This window comes from the organism of the source record quoted next, unplaced genomic scaffold, assembly GCF_019419815.1.
Source record: "Pyrus x bretschneideri cultivar Hongxiangsu unplaced genomic scaffold, Pyrus_bretschneideri_v1 Contig53, whole genome shotgun sequence".
Taxonomy (NCBI): Eukaryota; Viridiplantae; Streptophyta; class Magnoliopsida; order Rosales; family Rosaceae; genus Pyrus; species Pyrus x bretschneideri.
Genome location: NW_025999791.1, coordinates 704,398 through 724,267, shown reverse-complemented (window position 1 = coordinate 724,267; position 19,870 = coordinate 704,398). Strand labels below are relative to the sequence as shown.

Here is a 19,870-nt window from a genome sequence, read left to right as displayed (position 1 = left end):
AATTGACTGTACTGACCCACCTTTTTTAACTCTTCTGCCCACTCGTTTGATTACCCTTTTTTTTTTCCTTTTTTTTTCTCTTCTGACCCCGCATTTTTTGTGGTTTGTTTACCCATTTATCTTTTTATTTTTTTTTATTCTTGTAAGTTTTACTTTTTTCTTTTAAGACCAATATCATATTTATCTTAAACTCTCATATTAGATGAAACCTAACCTTGGGTTGAATACTATTTTTTAGGTTTTATTCCCCCCTCCCCCCAAAAAAAAACCCAACCCAACCCAACCCATGCTAAATGTGTGGGCTAAAAGCTAAAAGCCGAACAAAAACTATATTCCCTCCAGGATTTAGCTCAGAAAATGGTGTAGGCACCACCAGCAGGACCCCACCCACATGTGCATGTCTCCTAAGATTTATTGAATCCAATGGGCTAAGATCGAATATAATCAAATCTAACGGTAAAAAAAAGATCTAACGGCCCAAATTTAAATCCAACAGCTAAAATAATTAAAAAATTATTTAACTCAAAATTCACCTAAATTTAGTGATTTTTCAATATTTATCGGAATTTAAATATTTTTAGGTTAAAATGTTCATAAAATTAAATTATGATAGTGTACATAATTTTTTTAAAATAAAAAATTAGCCTAAATTTATTCTTTAATAATCTTGGGCTAAAAAATTTAGGTCAGAAGGGTTGGAGCAGAAAAGCTATCCGAGCTAAAACCTAAATTTTTGGGGCTAAAAATTTTAGGTTTTAGCCCAATGGTTGGAGATTGTCTTATATAAATATAGCATTATTCTTTTTTTTTTTTTTAAATACATAAATATTATTTAATACTCATTTATACGATATAATAAATTCATTTAAGTCCTCCTAAGCTCCTGCCTATATCTCACTTAGGTGTTAGGCCTTATCCCGTCGACCGACTAGCACCTAACATCTTTTAGAATCTAATCATAGCCAATTTAAGCTTCTTACAATGGATTGATGTTACCGCTTATAATTGTTGCAGTGAAGAGAGCATTCTCTTTTATAAATATTGTCAAAACTTTGCACTCTTCAATGTGAATGCTCGCTTCGGTTAAACTTGCACTCTTTGGAATTTTGCCCCTCCTCTCGAAAAATCCTAGCTTCGCCACTTTGTGAATGGTTACAGAAGGTCATTGGGCCTATGTGGAGTCAAGATTGTGGTAGACTTTGGTTGCTTGGGAGCCCAAAAGTCCAAGCCCATAATCTTTGTATCCCATGTGAGCAAGTTTAAGAGAGAACCAACTTAGTTTCCTCATTTCTAGCAAGCTAACCAACTTAGTTAGGAATGAACTATACCCTAAGCCTTAAAGTCACGTGAAAGCCCAGCAAATCATGCATTTAATGAAGAGAGAGACTGACTTTCCTTTCCAAGCTCATGCTGAAGATCAACACATAAAAGCCATAAGACGCGTTACTATAAGTAATGACAGTGAAAGGCTGACCTAGGAAAGTTGCGCTTCGGGAAGAATGAGCGATGCAGGTTTCACAAGGTAGCAAAACCTAGCCACCTTCCATCAAAACAAAAGTGACAGAAGAATTAGAGAGAAAATGGAGAAATGACCAAGCCACAATTAGAGATTCCTTAAGAATAAAGGAATCATTCACCCCAAAAAAGACCAGAACATCATAAGGGGAGGATAGGATGAGAGAAAAGAACATTAGGGGATTGTACTGCACCAAGATAGGGAAATCTCTCCCTTAGTGCAAACAACCTCAAATCCCAGAAAGCATCACTAGGGAACCTTAGTATTGTCCATAACCTTCCTTTAAGTATTCTAGCCATAAAAAACCTTGTTACTACCCTAGGAAACCTAGATTATCTAGCCTAGAACACCACATGCCAACTTTCTCTCTCATGCTAAATTGATGATCTTTTAGCTTCCACAACATGCCTCACTTAAGCAAGCCGTTATTTGCTTAATCATTCTATCTTCGAGTTATTGATCTAACAAGGATATTTCTTAAAACGAGCTAACTCTTTCGAGATATTGTTGGACTTGGTATGAAATTGAACCAAGAGTGATAAAGAGGATGTTCTCAAAGCCCAAGTCCACCTTGACTTAACAATCCCCCAACAAATTTGAAAAACTTATTAATCATTTTTAAATATATTCTTTTAGTATTTTTCATATATACATATATACATATATATCTATGTTTAATATGTAAATGTGTACCAATTATGCTTTTTAGGTTAATTTGTACCCATAACTTCATATTTTATTATGTACCCATATATATTTATTTATTTTTTTGCTAAATGTACCCATGCTAGTTACATGTATTTATTTTATGTTTTAAAATCTATCAATAGTTATTTCTTAAAATATATTAACAATTATGTGAATACATTATTTGTGATAGCCCGTCCTGGATTTTTCGTACCGTAGGGGTAAAATAACGGTTTTGCCCCTAGTGATTTTGTTTCTTTGTGTGGTTGTTTTGGGGTTTTGGTTGGCTGCTTTTGGACCACACACACACACCCACACTCATTCTTATCATCTTCTTCCTATCCCGAGTCTCTCTCTCTTTCCTTTCTTCTTCTTACATACGGACAAGAACCAAATCACTTGAAAACATTACGGATCGAGGAAGAAAACCATACCCTTGTGTTTGTGAGGTTCATACGAGTTCAACTATACCCATTTCAGGTAAGGAAACCTTTGCTTTCACGTCGAACTCGAGATCCCCGAATTGGTCACTGTTCATGCACACGTAAAATCGTGCGTTTTTGGGAATTTCAGGTTTGTAGGAAGCTCGGGGTGGTTCGTTTGAAGGTTTTGGACGTCGGGATCGTGAGTTGCAGGTTTGGCCGGGTTTTGTGAAGTTTTTCCGGCGAGATTCCGTTGGTTTTAGTGCTTGAAAGTGGTAAGGTTTTGTTCTACTAGTTGTAAGCTTCATTTTGGTACCAATTTCGTGAAATTTGGTGGAAAAAAGAGTGAGAAATAAAGATTAGAAAATTTTCCAGTTTTCCGGCGACGGTGACGGTGCCGGAGGTTGGCTGGAGAAGATGATGGAATATTCCGTCAATTTGGAAGGAATATTCCTAACGGCGTTAGGTTAATTTTAATGGAATCTGTTAGTTTTAACGGAATATTCCTGACGGCGTTAACTGATGCTGTCAGTGTGCCAGGCATGTGCCTGCGTGTGGGTGACACATGTGGCCGTGCCTTGGCCGACGCATGGGGGCACGTGATGTGTCAAAAAATTATTTTAAAAATATGGGGATGTCCGTGAGGTTCAGTAGATCACGTTGGTGTATTCATACACCCCATTTGAGCATTATATGAGAAGTTATTACCTAGTTTTGGTTATGTGCTTTAAATTAACGTTTTTATAGTTGTTTCGCATATAGGTGAAACCTATCCCGAGGACGAGCGCAGTCACTCGAGGCAAGGGGGTTACGACCCTTCTACATACCAATGAGCGGGCTTTTGGTTTTCCGTATATACCTATATACTTGTGATTTTCCCAGAAAATGAAATGAAACGTTTATATGTTTTAAATGCCATGCATTGCATTTGCCTATTTAATTATGCATTAGTAATTGCATATATGTATGTTTGGTGATGCGGACACACAGGTAAGTGTCAGGTAAGTTATGGCTTATGTTTGTGATTAGTAGTGATGTGAAATACTTAGAGAGCTCATAACCTGCACCCTCGGTGTTAGTGCTCCCGCCCAGAGTAGGGCACAGTCCTTCACGTGATGTTCACCTCCCGCACCACATGCTCATCTTGGATCCAAGTTAAGTGCACAGTCTTGTCGTATAGACCACTATAGGTGGTTCCGACTCATAGGTGACCCGCGATTATTCGCCCAGTCTTCACGTGATCGTAGCACTTGAGCATACTTATTTACACCTAGTCCTGTCGTACAAACCACTTTAGGTGGTTCCGACTCATGTGCAGGTATAGTTAGTGAGTCGGAGATTTGAGCTCTAGATTCAGCCGTACAAGTCACGTTAGGTGACTCCGGCTGACAGATTACATGGCATTGTTTGACATTACCTGGTTTTCTTACATTTTATGTAGAGACATTCGACATGGCATATTTCTGAGCATGTTATTCTATATGTGTGTATATTCTGTTTTTCTGGAAAACTATACAGGTTTTACGGCGAGGGGTTAGGACTTTGATAATGAAATGATTTTGAAAAGCTTTGTTTTTGCCCACTCACACTTTCTGTTTTGCGCCTCTCCAGGTTCTAGTTTAGATTACTCTTTTGGTGGCTCTCAAGGGATTCTTGGCAAATCTAACAGATTATCACCAATGTTTGACCACCTCTGGGTGTGTTTCATTAGTGTTTGTTCCTCTGGATTGCACTAGGTCTTTTGTGCTCTGAATATTATTTTTCACACTTACGCTTTCACATGTATGTTATCTACTTAGTGTATAGCTTGGTTTTTATTTATTCGTACTTTCATTATTATTCTTGGTTTCCGCATTGTGCACATGGTTACGTAACTCTCACGTGACGGCCAGCATGCCCTGATCTCGGTCGGGGTGTGTCATTATTATTTTGAAAGAACTGTGCGAAGAATAATATTACTTTATTATTGATTTTTAAGTAAATATTATTTTTTGCTAGAATTTGCTTAAATTTTATAATTTGGGGGAAATTGAATTCATAAATGCAGAGATAGAGATTTTAATAATCAAATTTGAAGAGATAGATTGGCATTAGTTGCGAGTATGTTGAAAAGTGGCTCTAACTCATAGGGCATTATATTAACAAAAAAAAAAAAAATCATACTAACTTAAACACTCTTTTTATATTTGTCATATAAACTAAAATTTGAAAAGATTTGTCAAATCAACTTTCCAAAATCATTAATTTGTCATTTCACTCTCGCTCTATTAAGTTTCTATCCAAAATAAGCCATTTTGCACATGACTTGGTTTCAAGGTTATTTCGGACTTTTTAACTTCCCACCACCTTGTCAATGTTATTTCGTACAATTCAACTCCTTTTTTTTTAAGAACAAGTGGACCGCGTTGAGCATGTTGAATTCTCGAAGTGTGCAGTTAGTTAAACACTATTACTTTTTGAAACGAAATGGCGTGGTTTGTTTACTTGCCAAAATTTTGGGGTTCATACCAAAGAGAGTTAACTTGTAAAAAGGAGATCAAATGTCCGAAACCAATTTAGTCCTCCCCTTCCTAGTATAAAAACATCTTTGTGTAAAAATACAAACAAAATAAAAACTTGTGAAAAGGAGGTCAAAAGTCTAAAATAACCCTGAGCACAAGTCATGTGCACTGCACGTGACTTATTTGGATGGAAAACTTGACAAAGTTGTGGTGAGATGCTAAATTACTGATTTTGGAACAATTTATGTGACAAATTGCTTAAAAATTTAGTTCATATGACAAATTAAAAAAAAAAAAGTTTATATGACATGTCACATCTCGGCCCAAGCCCCCACCACATCCTGGACTCAACTCCACCGTAGCACGATATTGTCTGCTTTGGGCCCGACCACGCCCTCACGGTTTTGTTTCTGGGAACTCACACGAGAACTTCCCAGTGTCACCCATCCTAGGAATGCTCTCGCCCAAACTTGCTTAACTTCGGAGTTCCGATGAACTCCAAAACAAGTGAGCTCCCAAAAGATCTCGTGCTAGGTAAAGATGAAAATATACATATAAAGCTTACAAGATCCTCACCCCTGAGCGACGTGGGATCTTACATGACATTCAAAGAAAGTTTTCCTATTAAAAATGAAAAAGTATAAAACAAAAATTATTTTTCACTCGCAGTTAATTGAAATTGTTCGTGCTTGAGACTAACTCAATTTGTTTATGATTATATATTTGTTACTAGACCAAGTTATTTATAGTTTTATATAAAGCAATAATCTAGTGATATTTTTTTCACTTGTAAGAAATGTCAGTAGACTATACTACTAAATGACAACAATAAAAGTGTTAGACGAAAAAGAAATGCACGTACAAAAATAAAGAAAAAGTCGAAACAGGTAAAAGAAAAAAAAATTGAAAAGGAAGAGGAAACGAAAAGGGGAAAATGGTGAGAGATTTTTCAGTGTGATCAGTACACGAGGTGATACACTATGTGTTACTATACTAATGATGCGATATATGTGTTAAAAAGTTACTAACTTAAAAAATAAAATTTCTCATCACTTAGATAAAAACATGTGATATACTGCTTGTGTTTCCGTCACAACTAAAAATTGGTTGAAAATGAAGGCAGCTTTTGGCAAATAGTAGTGGTCCCCTCCATTCTCCGTTTCTTCCTCCTTTTTACTCCTCTCTCTCCTCACTCATTCTCCCTCCATTTCTCCGTTTCTTCCTCCAGCTTTTTACTCCTCTCTCTCCTCAGCTCAGCCCTCAACGAACTGTACGAATGGAGGGTAAGAAAACCCGTATAATTTAAAAACAGGACACCCAAAACAAACAACGTCGCTTTCGCAATACTTCAAATGCCCCAGAACACCTAATATCTCTCCTCCCTCTCTCTCTTCAGAACCAACACGCAGACGCTCTCTCAGACAACGCACAGATAACATTTTGACCACCATAGCCATCTCTCTCTCTCCCCCCCCTCATTATATCTCCTGCCCACTTGCCCAATTTGCCCACATTTGCTAACAGCACTCGTTTCTCTCTCTCCCTCTCCAGCTTCTCTCTCTTACCCAATTTCAGTTCCGAAGTCCGCTGTTCTTCCCAAGACTCTAATCAAATTACTGGGTTTTTGCTTAATTTAACTCCAACACTTTGTCTGAGTTGAAAATTTTGGGAATTTGCCACGGAATTGAGCTCTGTTTCAGTTCAATTTGCCGCCTAATTCAATGGACCCAACTGGAGCAACCGTACCCGGATCCACTTTATCAGGACCCGAGCTCGAGTCCCTCCAGTTCCGAGAAGAAATCCATCGACTCATGACAGCGCCGGAGAACGCCAGCTCCTTCACCGCGCTTCTAGAACTTGCGCCCACTCAAGCCATGGAGCTCCTCCACCTCTCGACGGAACCGGACTCTGCTCCGCCGCCGGCCGCCGTCTCCGGCGACCCCCAACGCACGCCCTTCGTCCAGCACCTTCCTTTCAATTCCAGCCTCACCTTCCCTACCAACCCCGCCCCAATCGAACGCGCCGCCAAGTTCTCGACCTTCGCCGGAGATGGCTCGCCGGATACAAACTCCACGCTGTCGAACACCGGCGCCGAATTGGAGAAGGTGAAGACCGAGCCGGCCGAGACCGATTCGAACCCTAGCTCGTCGCAGCTGACGCTTGACTTGACCAAAAACAACCAGAGGACCTCGGGTAAGAGAAAGGAGCGAGAGAAGAAGGTAATTCCCCGTCGAATTAGGTTTCTAGGGTTCCCTTTTCGAAAACTTTGCTGAATTTTCGCAGTGATCGATAAAATTCGAATTGAACCCCTCTGACTTTGTGAAATTCAGATTAAGGCCCCGACGAAGAAGTGCAAGACCGAAATCAAAGAGGACGCCGAGAAGTTGCCGTACGTTCATGTTCGAGCTCGTCGCGGTCAAGCCACGGACAGCCATAGCTTAGCAGAGCGAGTAATCAATCCTCTTTAATTAATTAAACGCACAATTAATGTTAACTAATCAAATATTTTCTGCTAATTAATTAAATACTTTTGGGATTATACAGGCGAGGAGAGAGAAGATTAACGCGAGGATGAAGCTGCTGCAGGAGCTGGTCCCAGGATGCAATAAGGTTTGATTGACTTTTAGGATCTTAATCTTTTGATTAATCGGTTGATTGGGGATTTTTAAGATTATGTGCTTTTTTTAGTAACGGTTTTGTCCTTGTTCCCTTTTCACAAAAGTGCCTTGCTTTTCCACCAAGAAAAGCGCTCTCTGGGCTTGTCCCAGTGGCATTTCCGTAATCCAATGCAGTTTTAATTTTTTAATTTTTTTGTTTTTATAATTTGGAGAAAATTTGAGAAAATGGAAAAGTTGTAGTGGTGGGGGTGAGGGTGGTGATGGGGATTCTCTCCTGTTTTTTCCCTCCCCTCGTTCCCCTCCTCTCACTGTCTTTTTTACTTCTTTCACTCCGTACTTTTTCGTTCTCTTTGTACCTTTTTCTTCCTTCTCTACCTACAAAGATGAAATCGGGTGTGTACTGGGCTTGGTGAGGAGTTCTTTTTAAGGTTAATTCTGTTATTTGAAATTTCATTTAGTTTTTTTGGCTTTTTAACCAAAATGGTTATTAAGATTTGCCTAACTCCTTACTTTGTTCTTGATATTTGAAATTAATAGAAGTGGTTTCTCAGATTGTCCACCATCAATAGTTTCGGTTTTTAGGTGAAAGATTATGTTAAATAATGATCAAAATGACAAAATTACCCTTAACATAATAAACAATATGTCAAAATGATTTGACGTGTTTTTGTTATTTTATTCTTATTTTATTGAGATTTTTCACGGAATGACCAAAATGATTGATGGTGGACGAGACCAATTTTATTGATTTCAAATCTCAAGGACCAAAGTGATGAGTTATGCAAATCTCACAATGGGCTAGCAAAAATGTGGTTCAAATTCGCTTTTGGCGAGAATCGAACTTAAGACCTCTCACTTACAAGTAAAAAGCAATACCACTAGAGCATAATACTAAGTGCCGAAATTTCATTTAGTTTTGTATGTTAGAATTTGTATTTTTTTTTTTTGTCTAAATGACACTTCTAGTTCCAAATTAGTCTAAAATGGAGATATTTGAACTCGGGTGTAAGGTGGCGGACCACAGACATATTGCCATGTCCAACTAGAGAAACACTCTCATGTCTTTTGGTGTATACCCCCTTCTTTCTATCTCTCTCTTCAAGTGATAAGAGGTAGAAAGAAACAAATATATTCCCAAGTGTGTAAGTTTTGGCCATCTGACTAGCCTAACTCATATATTGTTATTATTCGCTTAGAAAATAGCGGAATTTTGTTGTAAAAGACGGATGTGCCCTTATGGGTTAATGCTAGCTGGACTGAGCTGTGGTGCTTCGGGGGAGAGACCCCACAATTAGTGGGCAATGTTGAATTTACAGATTTAGATATTTGTGGGTCCCACAAGTTGTGGGGGGTGGGGGTTCACTCTAGCTCTATGTGAAGGGTGCATGGTACTGCCACCTGTGACGAGTTTGGTAACCATCCTTAGTTGGATGACGGAAAAGAGAAGACAAAAGAAAGCCTCCTTTAACAAACTGCCCTTCACCACCTAACTGCGTGGGACATCATGATGTGGGTGAGTGAGAGTCCAATTAGCATTTCACTTGATTGAGCTGAACGAAAGATCTAGCATGCCTAAGATTCCTTTCTGCTGATGGCAAGTTTTTGGGATTTTCCGGTATAATTTTGTGAAGTTTCCTCAAATTGGATAGGAACAAAATTTCGAATAAAATTTAGCATACTACCTTTTCTTCGGTGTAGGTTCGATAATAGAAAACAAATGTGATTGATTTCTATCTGCTCTCGTTGGAGTTGATCCATTGAGCTGTACGCTGCTGGAAGCTGACAGATTGCAAGGACAGTTTACTCCATGTGATTTACCTTGCGGAAAAGCCAAATGACGATGCTTTCTTAAAACGAGTTGTTTCTTTTAGTGCATATTGAGTCTTTGTTCTTGACCTGCATCCATAATTGGAGCCACCAATTGCGCACCTACATCTTACCATCAAAATATTCGAGTTTCAAATGCGTTTTCCTCGTGGAATTGCACTTTCCAGTTTTCAGAAGTCATTCTATTATTCTCCAGTGAAGTTGACTACTGTACTCAGTCCATTCTTGATGCCAATTTTTTGGTACTTCATTCAAACTGACATGATGAGAACGCTTTTAGCGTGCAATGTGAATCTAACTAGCATGTTTTTATTATGAAAAGGAATTATTTTTCTCATATGATCTAATTTTGGCCTCATCTAGTGAAAATGCTTTACACTGAAAATAAATATATATTGAGGAGCTGAACATTTTGATCACGAGAATGATTTCCCAGTTACAGGATTCGTTCCATCTTGTTAGATTGAATGTGTTAAGCAAACTTTTTCTGTTAATTGTTCTCTAACTGGTATACCTTACATCATTTGAATTTTTGTATGCCTTTTTTGAGTCACTGACTAAAATAAATTTGCCTTGCAGATTTCAGGAACAGCATTGGTTCTAGATGAAATCATCAGTCACGTGCAGTCCCTACAACATCAAGTTGAGGTCAGACCTGCTCCACATCTCATACATCTCATGTAATAGTTTTGACGCTAAAATGAAAAGGCTTGAACTTGGCCAGTGGTTGTGCATCCTTATGGATCTGGACTCTGGATCCTGTCCTTGCATGCCACCATTTTTTCTAACGACTTATGCTTTAGTTATCAAACTGGTAATTTCAAACTATGTTGTGCTGCTATGTTCTGATTCTGGTTTGCATTTGTTTCAGATCTTATCAATGAGACTTGCAGCAGTCAACCCGAGAATTGATTTCAACTTTGATAGTCTATTGGTTGCTGAAGTAAGTATAACTCCTATACTTACTATTGCACAGTAAAATTGGTAAATTATGAAGTTGCCCATGTGTTTTATAATTTTATCAGTTGTTCAGTACAGGTTTATGCATGCATTCTTGCTTAGGTGTCTGTTTCCAGTTTCCATCGTATGAAGTTATGCAAAAATATTAGACTCGTCAAACCTTTCTTTGAGTTGGTGTTAAAAGGTTGATGCTGTCTGTTACTGAAGTACTTTTCTATCCTTCACAATTTTCAGAGTGGATCTCTGATGGAAAGTAACTTCGCCAGTATGGTTACACCTCTGATGTATCCGGAAGTCCCTATCAATAGGAACAGACAACCGTATCAGCAGCAATGGCACTTTGAAGCGCTTCAGCAGCCAGGTTGGGGGCGGGAAGAAGAAAATCACACTTTCATTAGCCCAGAACCCTCCTCATCAGTTGGGATTCTTCAGCAAACTCAGGTAGACCTTAGACCGATTTTAACGTTATTGGCAAAGTTCTTTTGCATATCTCATTTTCAGGCTGAATTATACATGAAAAATATACGTGAGGTGCACTTTGTTTCAGTTGTCACTCGAAAAGCAAAATGAAACAACGATTTTAACTTGGTTTCGGTATTTATGTACAGCAACTGCAGACAAGTCACCTGGAGATGGAGATGTGAAGACGTAATTAAGTTGTACTAGTAGAAATGTGTATATGAAGTATAGTATTAGCAGTTAGCAGGTAGTAGATGAAATGTCTCGGTATTCATGGTCGAGTTTCTTTGTTCTCTGTTTTTCAGAGTCAGTTAAGAACATCCCGATTTGCTTCGCCTCGAGAGGAAATAGATTTGGTATGTTATCCTTATAAGTATATATATACCAACTCTGAGGGTCGTTCAAACTAATACCTATTTTTTGAACTGATATTTGATTCCTATTGTAAAATCATTGAAGGAACCCTTGCTTAATACTATATTTGTTCATTGTGCGCCATGAATACTTCTGCACTTTAGCAATTGCACGGCTAGGACGCTGAGGTAGCTTCTATCTCTTGTCGAGGATTTGTGCTCGTTTGTGTTGAAAACTTGTTCGTTGAAGTTAAGTACAACCCAATTAGATTTTCATCCATCAACAGTACGTCGTTTTGAGTTCAAATCTCATGAATGATAGTTTTTACTACAGAACAGTGAGACACTTTAATAGGCAAATGATTTTGGCATATTCTTTTTTTTTTTTTTCCCCTTCTACACACTCTTGTTATTTATATATCTTAATTTTTCAATGAAAACTCAAAATTTAACATGTTTGCGCTGCTTGCATGAAACAATTGTTTGAACATTTGCTATATAAAGTGAGCAACAAATGACTATGAATGTGAGATTTTGAGACACCAATTTTATGCAACGGATGCATGCAAGTTTTTCTCGATTATTAGAGTTCAAAATAAAAAAAAAAAAGAGTAAAATTGTAGTCAATAAAATACTTGAATATAGTCAAATTAGTTAAAGTAGTGTGCTCATTCATTTTCATCTTAGTTCTAATCATTCCATGCATAATTTACATTCGAATAATTGGAATGTCATTGTAGCTAAAAATTAGACTTGATAATGCCCTGAAATTGGATTGAACTACTATTAGCTGTGAAGTCTTCTAAATTCCATCATATATTAATTCTATATTCCATAATCTTGCACTAAGCAACACTAAAGTAAAGTTGTTTTGAACCGCATTTTGAAGAATCACTTTTGTTCAGAAGCACTTTTAGTAGAATAACTTCTATTAGCATATTGAAGTTTTTAATTAAAATATAAGCGCTACATAAAAATGGGCTTCAAGTTCAATAAGCACATAATACACTTCAAGTTGTTCTAAAAAGCGCTAGAAGCACTTATAACTTTCTTCTACGAAACATACATGATTTTAGTTGCTTAAAAAACACTCCTAAACCATAATAAACCGTATACGCGTTGAAGGGGAGTTTCGCATTTCAGAATTATCATCGAGAGCGGACGATTGACTTCAAGTTTGAAAAGGCAGCAGCCAATTCCAAATGGCAATTGCCCCACCACCTCCTCCGCCCTTCCTCATCCAATCACTCACTCTCCCGCTCCTATTCCTCCTCTTTCTGCTTCCTCCCCTCCAATCCCACTTCGCCACGTCACCCACCATCGAACTCCCCAACAACCCCACCACCACCATCTCCGTCGCCGACTACGGCGCCGTCGGCGACGGCCTCCGCTACGACACCATCGCCATCCAGTCCGCCATCGACAGCTGCCCCTCCCCTTCCCCCTGCCGCGTCACCTTCCCCGCGGGCCGCACCTACCTCACCGCGACCATCCGCCTCAAATCCGGCGTCGTATTAGACATCCAAGAAGGCGCGACGCTCCTGGGCGGCCCCAGGCTCGAGGACTACCCGAAGGAGCAGAGCAAGTGGTACGTGGTGCTGGCGGAGAATGCGATCAACGTCGGAATCAGCGGGGGCGGAGTGGTGGACGGTCAGGGGTTGAAGTTTGTGACGAGGTTCGATGAGAGGAAGAATGTGATGGTGAGCTGGAATTGGACCGGGGCTTGCTTGGGCGACGAGTGCCGCCCCAGGCTTGTCGGCTTCATCAACTGCCGGAATGTCAATCTCTCCAATCTCAAGCTGCGTCAGCCCGCTTACTGGTGGTGCGTTTTGTTCCTCTCAATTATTTTTTTTAAATTTTTTAGATAATTTTATTTTATTTAACTGATGACGTTGAATTCATCATTTGGATATGGAACTAGATATTGGGAATATTATATAGTTCAGTTATTGGGGTATGCCCAATAGCTAAGCTACAAGTTACTTATACAATTATACAACCATATATACGAAAATTCTAGCATGCTCCGGCGCTTTCTATACACCGAAATTTTAGCAGTTATATATCCTTGATCAAGAATCTAATAACTAAATACAGCCAAAAATCACGGAGCATAGTAAAGAACCTCCTAGATATAATGTCATTCAATAAATTGTGCAACTTTATATACGAAAATTCTACTATGCTCTGGTGCATTATGTGCGCATTGATTTTTATCCATTAGATCCTTGATCAATGAAACAATGACCAAGAATCCAAGATGGAGCCAGAAACTCTGGAGCATGGTAGAAAACCTCCCATATCTTACGTCTTTGAAGCCGCTGACATTCTTTTTCTCCTTATTTAGTTGTTATCAATTACTTACATCCCGATTTGGTCTAGTGAAACTTAGTCTCTTCTTTGTTTAAAGAGGTCCGGATCGAATCAGCTTGCAGTTTGTACAAGTTTGAAATGCAATGTAACTGATGGGAACATTGCATATTTGCAGCTTGCACATTGTACAGTGCGAGAATATTTTCATTGAAGATGTTTCAATTTATGGAGATTTCAACACACCCAACAATGATGGGATAGATATCGAGGATTCAAATAACACAGTGATTACCAGATGCCATATTGATACTGGAGATGATGCTATCTGTCCCAAGACGTACACTGGCCCCCTTTATAACTTGACTGTAACAAATTGTTGGATTCGAACAAAGTCTTCGGCAATCAAACTTGGCAGCGCTAGTTGGTTCGATTTCAAGGGTCTGGTGTTCGACAACATCACCATTGTGGATTCTCATAGAGGGCTGGGACTCCAAATACGCGATGGAGGTAATATATTCTCTATCATTTTGTTGCATTATTGTTATGACTGTTACTTTTAAGTTACGAAGAAGAAAAGAAAAGAAGTACCACAACTATAATGCGACATCTTTAATCAGTTGATGCATTTATCACCTCGTATTGTCAATGTAAACGATGAGATAGCTTAAACCCAACTGGGACTTTGAATGTAAAATTTCTGGACTTATCTCTTGGGCTTCGGGATTAACGTAGCTCTAGTTTGTACGCAAGTTGGGGAGTTTTGACTGCCTGAAAGTTTGAAGCAGCCCGTGAATAACTCTCAGCGATAGTTGCATGTCTGTCCCCAGTAGGTCTCACTTGTATGAACGATTGACCACCACTTATGGGGGACTGTCCTTAAACGAAACTCCTTCTTTCTGTGGCTTTTGTATTGTCTGCCTTCTGAGTTCAAACTAAAGATTGACAGGTTTAATAGTTGAAAACAATTAACAAATTGGTTCAACAAGTAGCAGCTGGACTTGGTAATTTACTGACGTTTGACAGTAGAGAATTTCGTTGTGATAAAATAAAGGCTGATTAGAGCTTGCTGTCATAGCTCTCTCAGTATGACAAGATTACTAATTATTCATCTGTGCAGGAAATGTGAGTGACATTACCTTCTCAAACATAAATATACGCACAAGATACTATGATCAATCCTGGTGGGGAAGAGCGGAGCCAATCTACGTGACCACATGTCCTCGACACTCAAAGTCAAAGGAGGGTTCAATCTCTAACCTACTCTTCGTTAATATCACCTCAACTTCCGAGAATGGAGTATTCTTGTCAGGTTCTAAAGGCGGGCTTCTCCGTGATTTACGATTCATTAACTTGGATCTGACTTACAGAAGATGGACCGATGATGCTGGTGGGTTGGTAGACTACAGACCGGGATGCCAGGGTCTTGTTAAACACAGCATGGCTGGGATCGTCATGGAACACATCAATGGCTTGGTGATTGACAATGTTAATATGAGATGGTCCGATGATCCGTTAAGGCAATGGAATGATCCTTTGGATTTCAGGTCTGCTACTGTAAATAACATATCTCTGCTTAATTTCCACCCCGCCTTGTACAAACAATGAAAGAGGTGGATAGAGAGAGAGAGAGATTAGGAAGAAGTATTGAATGATGTCATTCTTCTGATTGTACGTTGGTGATGGTTTGTTCAAAGCTTTTGTTAGATTAAAGGCATGAATGTTTGTTCAATTGGTCACCCACCAAGAAAAACCAATATCTAGATTTGTTTTGTATGTTATGATTTTAAAGGTTTTTAACCAGAATACACTACAAATTCCTTTCACTCGCACTCTTAAGTTGTGAGAAGTATGCTAAGATTAGTTGAGCACGCGGGTATGGATCAATTATGACTATTCATGTGGGATAGGCAAAAGGGACGAGAAGATCAGTGTTTAATTCGTGTAGTGATGTATGAATGCGCATCTCGTGAGATTTTATAATTTTTTGGGGAGGAATTAAAAAAACGGGGACATAACCTCTTGGACCTTGAAGATCTTTAAGCCGTCTAAACAATTTAGAAGGTTACCTTTTTGGAAATGGCCAACCAATTTGCCCGCCAACTCTGCCTTTCTTCCTTCCCTCCAAATCCACAGAATTTTAAATCTCTATGCTCCAACGGTCAACTGAGAGAAGCTCTGTTGGAAATGGCCGCTATAGGCCTTGAGATGAAGTTCGACGGCTACTATACACTCTTAAATGAGTGCGTAAACCGAAAGGCCTTCAGAGAAGGCCAAAGAGTCCATGCCCACATGATCAGAACCTGTTATCTTCCGCCTGTGCATCTCGGAACCCGGCTGATCATCTTCTACAACTACTGCGATTGTTTGGGTGACGCAGGCCGTACGCTCGACGAAATGCCCGAAAGAAATGTTGTGTCTTGGACGGCCATGGTTTCGGCTTATTCTAAGAGGAGGTATGCCTCTGAAGCCTTGAAACTTCTTGTACAGATGTTAAGATCAGGTATTATTGTTCTTAATTCGAGTTTATATAAGTGCGTCGTTGAGACATTGCTTGTGTTGTGAGTAAAGTTTTTAATTCGAGTTTAAGTGCGTTGAGCTTTCCTTTTTTCGTTGATGTATTGTTTTTTTCCTTTGACGGGTTTTGGAGATAGGGAACAAGGGGGTCATTCTATTAAGGAGTTAGCCATTTCTAATCGCTCTGAGCAGGAAGGAAGTAGGCTATTTTATAGTTGATGGCTAAATCTCAGGGCCTTGGTTCTTTCTGACCTTCTTGTGTGGGTTTAGAGAGTCAGGCTACCATGGTAGACTGATGACCAAGCCTTATGTGTAGCTCGACTTTCTAATCCTTTATCTTCCTTTCCTTAAGAAAAAAAAATGATCTTTTGATTAGTTAGGCATTGTTGTTATTATGTTTTCTCTCTCTTTGTTTAACAGGGGCTTCTTGTATTGATAATTTTGCAGGTATGGAGCCTAATGAGTTCACGTTTGTGACCATAATTACTTCATGTACAGGCGCTTTGGGATTGGACTTGGGAAGGAAAATCCACTCTCTAATAATAAGAAGAAATTTTGAGTCGCACATATTTGTTGGGAGCTCACTTCTTGACATGTATGCCAAAGCTGGTAGAATCTATGAAGCCCAAGGAGTTTTTGACTGCTTGTCAGAAAGGGATGTTGTTTCTTGCACTGCTATAATCTCTGGATATGCCCAGCTGGGTCCTGATGAGGAGGCTTTGGAGCTACTCCGCCAGTTGCAGAGAGAAGGAATGACTTCGAACTACGTCACTTATGCGAGTGTGTCAACAGCATTATCAGGGCTTGCTGAATTGGACCTTGGCAGGCAAGTTCACAGCCACATCCTTTGTCGGGAACTGCCCTCATATGTGGTTCTTCTGAACTCGTTGATTGATATGTACTCTAAATGTGGAAACCTGAGTTACTCAAGAAGGATCTTTGATAGCATGACAGAGAGAACCATCATCTCGTGGAATGCTATGCTTGTAGGGTATAGTAAACACGGAATGGGTAAAGAGGTGGTTAAGCTTTTCAAATTAATGAAAGAGGAAAATAAAGTCAGACCAGACAGTGTCACTTTTTTGGTGGTTTTATTCGGTTGCAGCCATGGAGGAATGAAAGAGGGTTGGAATAGTTTTATGAGATGGAAAAAGGTGAAAATGGAATCGAGCCAGAGCTTGAACACTCTGGGTGTGTCGTTGATCTTCTTGGGCGTGCTGGTCAAGTTGAAGAGGCATTTGAGTTTATAAAAAAAGATGCATTTTGAAGCAACCGCTGCTATATGGGGTTCGTTATTAGGTGCTTATAGAGTTCACTCAAATATCGACATTGGTGAATTTGTGGGTTTCCAACTTTTACAGATTGAGCCTGAAAATGCTGGTAACTATGTCATTCTTTCTAATTTATATGCTTCTACAGGGAGATGGGAAGATGCAAGAATCATAAGGGAATTGATGTTAGAGAAGGTTGTGATAAGGGAGCCAGGAAGAAATTGGATTGAGCTTGACCTAATCCTTCATACATTTCATGCAAGCGATTGCTCTCATGAAAGAATTATCAATTAAGTTGAAGGAAGCTGGTTATGTTCCTGATTTGGGTTGTGTTTTCTATGATGTGGATGATGAGCAGAAGGAGAAGACACTCCCAAGCCACATGAAATACTGGTGTAAACACGAGAAATTCCTGAAACACAAGAGACAAGAATACGTGTACAAAATATATTTTTTTGTATTAATGATTTTTAGGGCTACAATCTCTTTGTAATTTGGTCCTCTGATTCTATCTTCGAAGGGTGTAGGTTTGTGGATGAATTGTTGATCCAAAGGGTCGTCGGGGCTTGATCTAAGGATGAACAGTTGATGAATGATGAACACTTTCTTCAAGGGGCCGTCGGGGCTTGATCTTGAGTTGGTGGGAGTTTCTTCAAGGGCCGTTGGGGCTTGATCTTGAAGGAGGATGGATGATGAACGATGAACACTTTCTTCAAGGGGCCGTCGGGGCTTGATCTTGAGTTGGTGGAAGTTCTTCAAGGGCCGTTGGGGCTTGATCTTGAAGGTTGGTGGATGAGCGAATCTTCAAGGGCTTTTGGGCTTGATCTTGAAGGAGGATGGATGATGAACGATGAACACTTTCTTCAAGGGGCCGTCGGGGCTTGATCTTGAGTTGGTGTGAGTTCTTCAAGGGCCGTCGGGGCTTGATCTTGAATTGAACGGATGATGAACGATGAACACTTTCTTCAAGGGGCCGTCGGGGCTTGATCTTGAGTTGGTGGAAGTTCTTCAAGGGCCGTTGGGGCTTGATCTTGAAGGTTGAACAGATGATGAACGATGAACACTTTCCTCAAGGGCCGTCGGGGCTTGATCTTGAGTTGGTGGAAGTTCTTCAAGGGTCGTTGGGGCTTGATCTTGAAGGTTGAACGGATGATGAACGATGAACACTTTCCTCAAGGGCCGTCGGGGCTTGATCTTGCGTTGGTGGAAGTTCTTCAAGGGCCGTCGGGGCTTGATCTTGAGTTGGATTTGACGAAGAACGAAGATTGATCCTTCGGGATTTGCTTGAGAGCTTTAGAGTTTCAAGGCTTCTTTCTTTCTTCCCTCTTCTCCCTTCCTTCTTTCTCCTTCCTTCTCCCTAAATGAATGCCTTGGCCTCCTATTTATAGAATTCCAAAACTTGATTTTTGGATTTAAATAATCAAATGAAATAAATCATTTCTGCCAGGTATTGACACGTGTCATATTTGATGACTTTTCCAATTTATTTCGATTTTTCGTTGAGGCACACGCTACATGTAAAATTTATGTGATACGTGAGCGTTGAAATTTTAATTATTGGTCAACATTCATTTCACCGAAATTTTGATGTCTACAAATGCCCCCACTTCAAGGCGCGTCGTAGACATGTGCTTGTCACGTGTAGAAGATGCGTTTTGAAGTCCCTTAATGTAGATGTCAACCCAAGGGCCGTCGAGGCTTGATCTTGAATTGGGCTGGAAATTTCTTCAAGGGCCATCGAGGCTTGATCTTGAGTTCGACTGGAAGATTTTCCGGTTTCCTCCAATCGTTGATTTTCCGCAGGCTTACTCTTGAACTGAGCTGGAGGACTCTTTTGGTCTCCTCCGAAGGTTTGAACTTACTCCTTTGATCTGGAGTTGAATTTGATTCAAGGGTGGTGAACACTTGATTTTGAATCGGACTTGTGATTTCTTCAAGGGCCATCGAGGCTTGATCTTGAACTGGGCTGGAGGATTCTTTTGGTTTCCCCCTACCGTTGATTTTCCTTTGTGCTACTCTTGAATTGGGTAGCAGGATTCAGACACATGGCAGGCAAGCAGGAGGTGGAAGTGATGACCTGTTTCTTTGTTCAATCTTTCCCCAATTCGTATTGAAGAGGGTAGATCGGAAAACTGACTCCAAGTGCCGTCTGATTGCTCTTTTCACTTTGCCATGCGAGTAATAACAAGGACAAAGGAAAGGACATGGAGAAAGCATGATATAAGATACCTTTGCTTTTGAAGAAGCAGCGAATGAATCAGCACATATATTTGTTGTGCTTGTCTCCACATGCTTTGATGTATCATTTTCACTTGTCTTACTTGCTCCCTTTGCAGAAGTGGTATTTCCTTATGCAGGTTTGGCATCTTCTCGTGTAGTATTTGTCCTCTGATGCAGGAATGGAATGCAACCTTTGCATTTAAATGGTG

At 39.7% G+C, this 19,870-nt stretch overlaps 3 protein-coding genes across 3 annotated transcripts; all 3 read left to right on the top strand.

The window, feature by feature from the left end:
* The first annotated feature begins 6,334 nt into the window (after positions 1-6,334).
* LOC125470863 (transcription factor bHLH48) lies at positions 6,335-11,488 on the top strand. The gene is made up of 7 exons (XM_048570575.1): positions 6,335-7,345; positions 7,457-7,576; positions 7,671-7,736; positions 10,151-10,219; positions 10,443-10,514; positions 10,766-10,972; positions 11,140-11,488. Exons 1-7 carry the CDS (start codon positions 6,848-6,850, stop codon positions 11,173-11,175), a joined length of 1,068 nt encoding a protein of 355 aa, XP_048426532.1. The 5' UTR covers positions 6,335-6,847; the 3' UTR covers positions 11,176-11,488.
* A 915-nt stretch (positions 11,489-12,403) lies between these two features.
* On the top strand, positions 12,404-15,385 carry LOC125470845 (polygalacturonase ADPG2). Its single transcript, XM_048570512.1, has 3 exons — positions 12,404-13,165; positions 13,832-14,163; positions 14,774-15,385. Exons 1-3 carry the CDS (start codon positions 12,546-12,548, stop codon positions 15,259-15,261), a joined length of 1,440 nt encoding a protein of 479 aa, XP_048426469.1. The 5' UTR covers positions 12,404-12,545; the 3' UTR covers positions 15,262-15,385.
* A 347-nt stretch (positions 15,386-15,732) lies between these two features.
* On the top strand, positions 15,733-17,735 carry LOC125470828 (putative pentatricopeptide repeat-containing protein At3g13770, mitochondrial). The gene is made up of 3 exons (XM_048570494.1): positions 15,733-16,156; positions 16,618-17,390; positions 17,532-17,735. The coding sequence occupies exons 1-3, from the start codon at positions 15,733-15,735 to the stop codon at positions 17,733-17,735; spliced, it is 1,401 nt and encodes a 466-aa protein (XP_048426451.1).
* The last annotated feature ends 2,135 nt before the right edge of the window (positions 17,736-19,870 follow it).

Coding starts and splice junctions, on each gene's coding strand:
- LOC125470845 (XM_048570512.1), top strand. CDS start 12,546: ATGGCAATTGCCCCACCACCTCCTCCGCCCTTCCTCATCCAATCACTC. Junction 13,166..13,831: donor CGTCAGCCCGCTTACTGGTG/GTGCGTTTTGTT, acceptor GCATATTTGCAG/CTTGCACATTGTACAGTGCG. Junction 14,164..14,773: donor ACTCCAAATACGCGATGGAG/GTAATATATTCT, acceptor TCATCTGTGCAG/GAAATGTGAGTGACATTACC.
- LOC125470863 (XM_048570575.1), top strand. CDS start 6,848: ATGGACCCAACTGGAGCAACCGTACCCGGATCCACTTTATCAGGACCC. Junction 7,346..7,456: donor GAAAGGAGCGAGAGAAGAAG/GTAATTCCCCGT, acceptor TGTGAAATTCAG/ATTAAGGCCCCGACGAAGAA. Junction 7,737..10,150: donor TGGTCCCAGGATGCAATAAG/GTTTGATTGACT, acceptor TTTGCCTTGCAG/ATTTCAGGAACAGCATTGGT.
- LOC125470828 (XM_048570494.1), top strand. CDS start 15,733: ATGGCCAACCAATTTGCCCGCCAACTCTGCCTTTCTTCCTTCCCTCCA. Junction 16,157..16,617: donor TGTACAGATGTTAAGATCAG/GTATTATTGTTC, acceptor ATAATTTTGCAG/GTATGGAGCCTAATGAGTTC. Junction 17,391..17,531: donor TGATCTTCTTGGGCGTGCTG/GTCAAGTTGAAG, acceptor CAACTTTTACAG/ATTGAGCCTGAAAATGCTGG.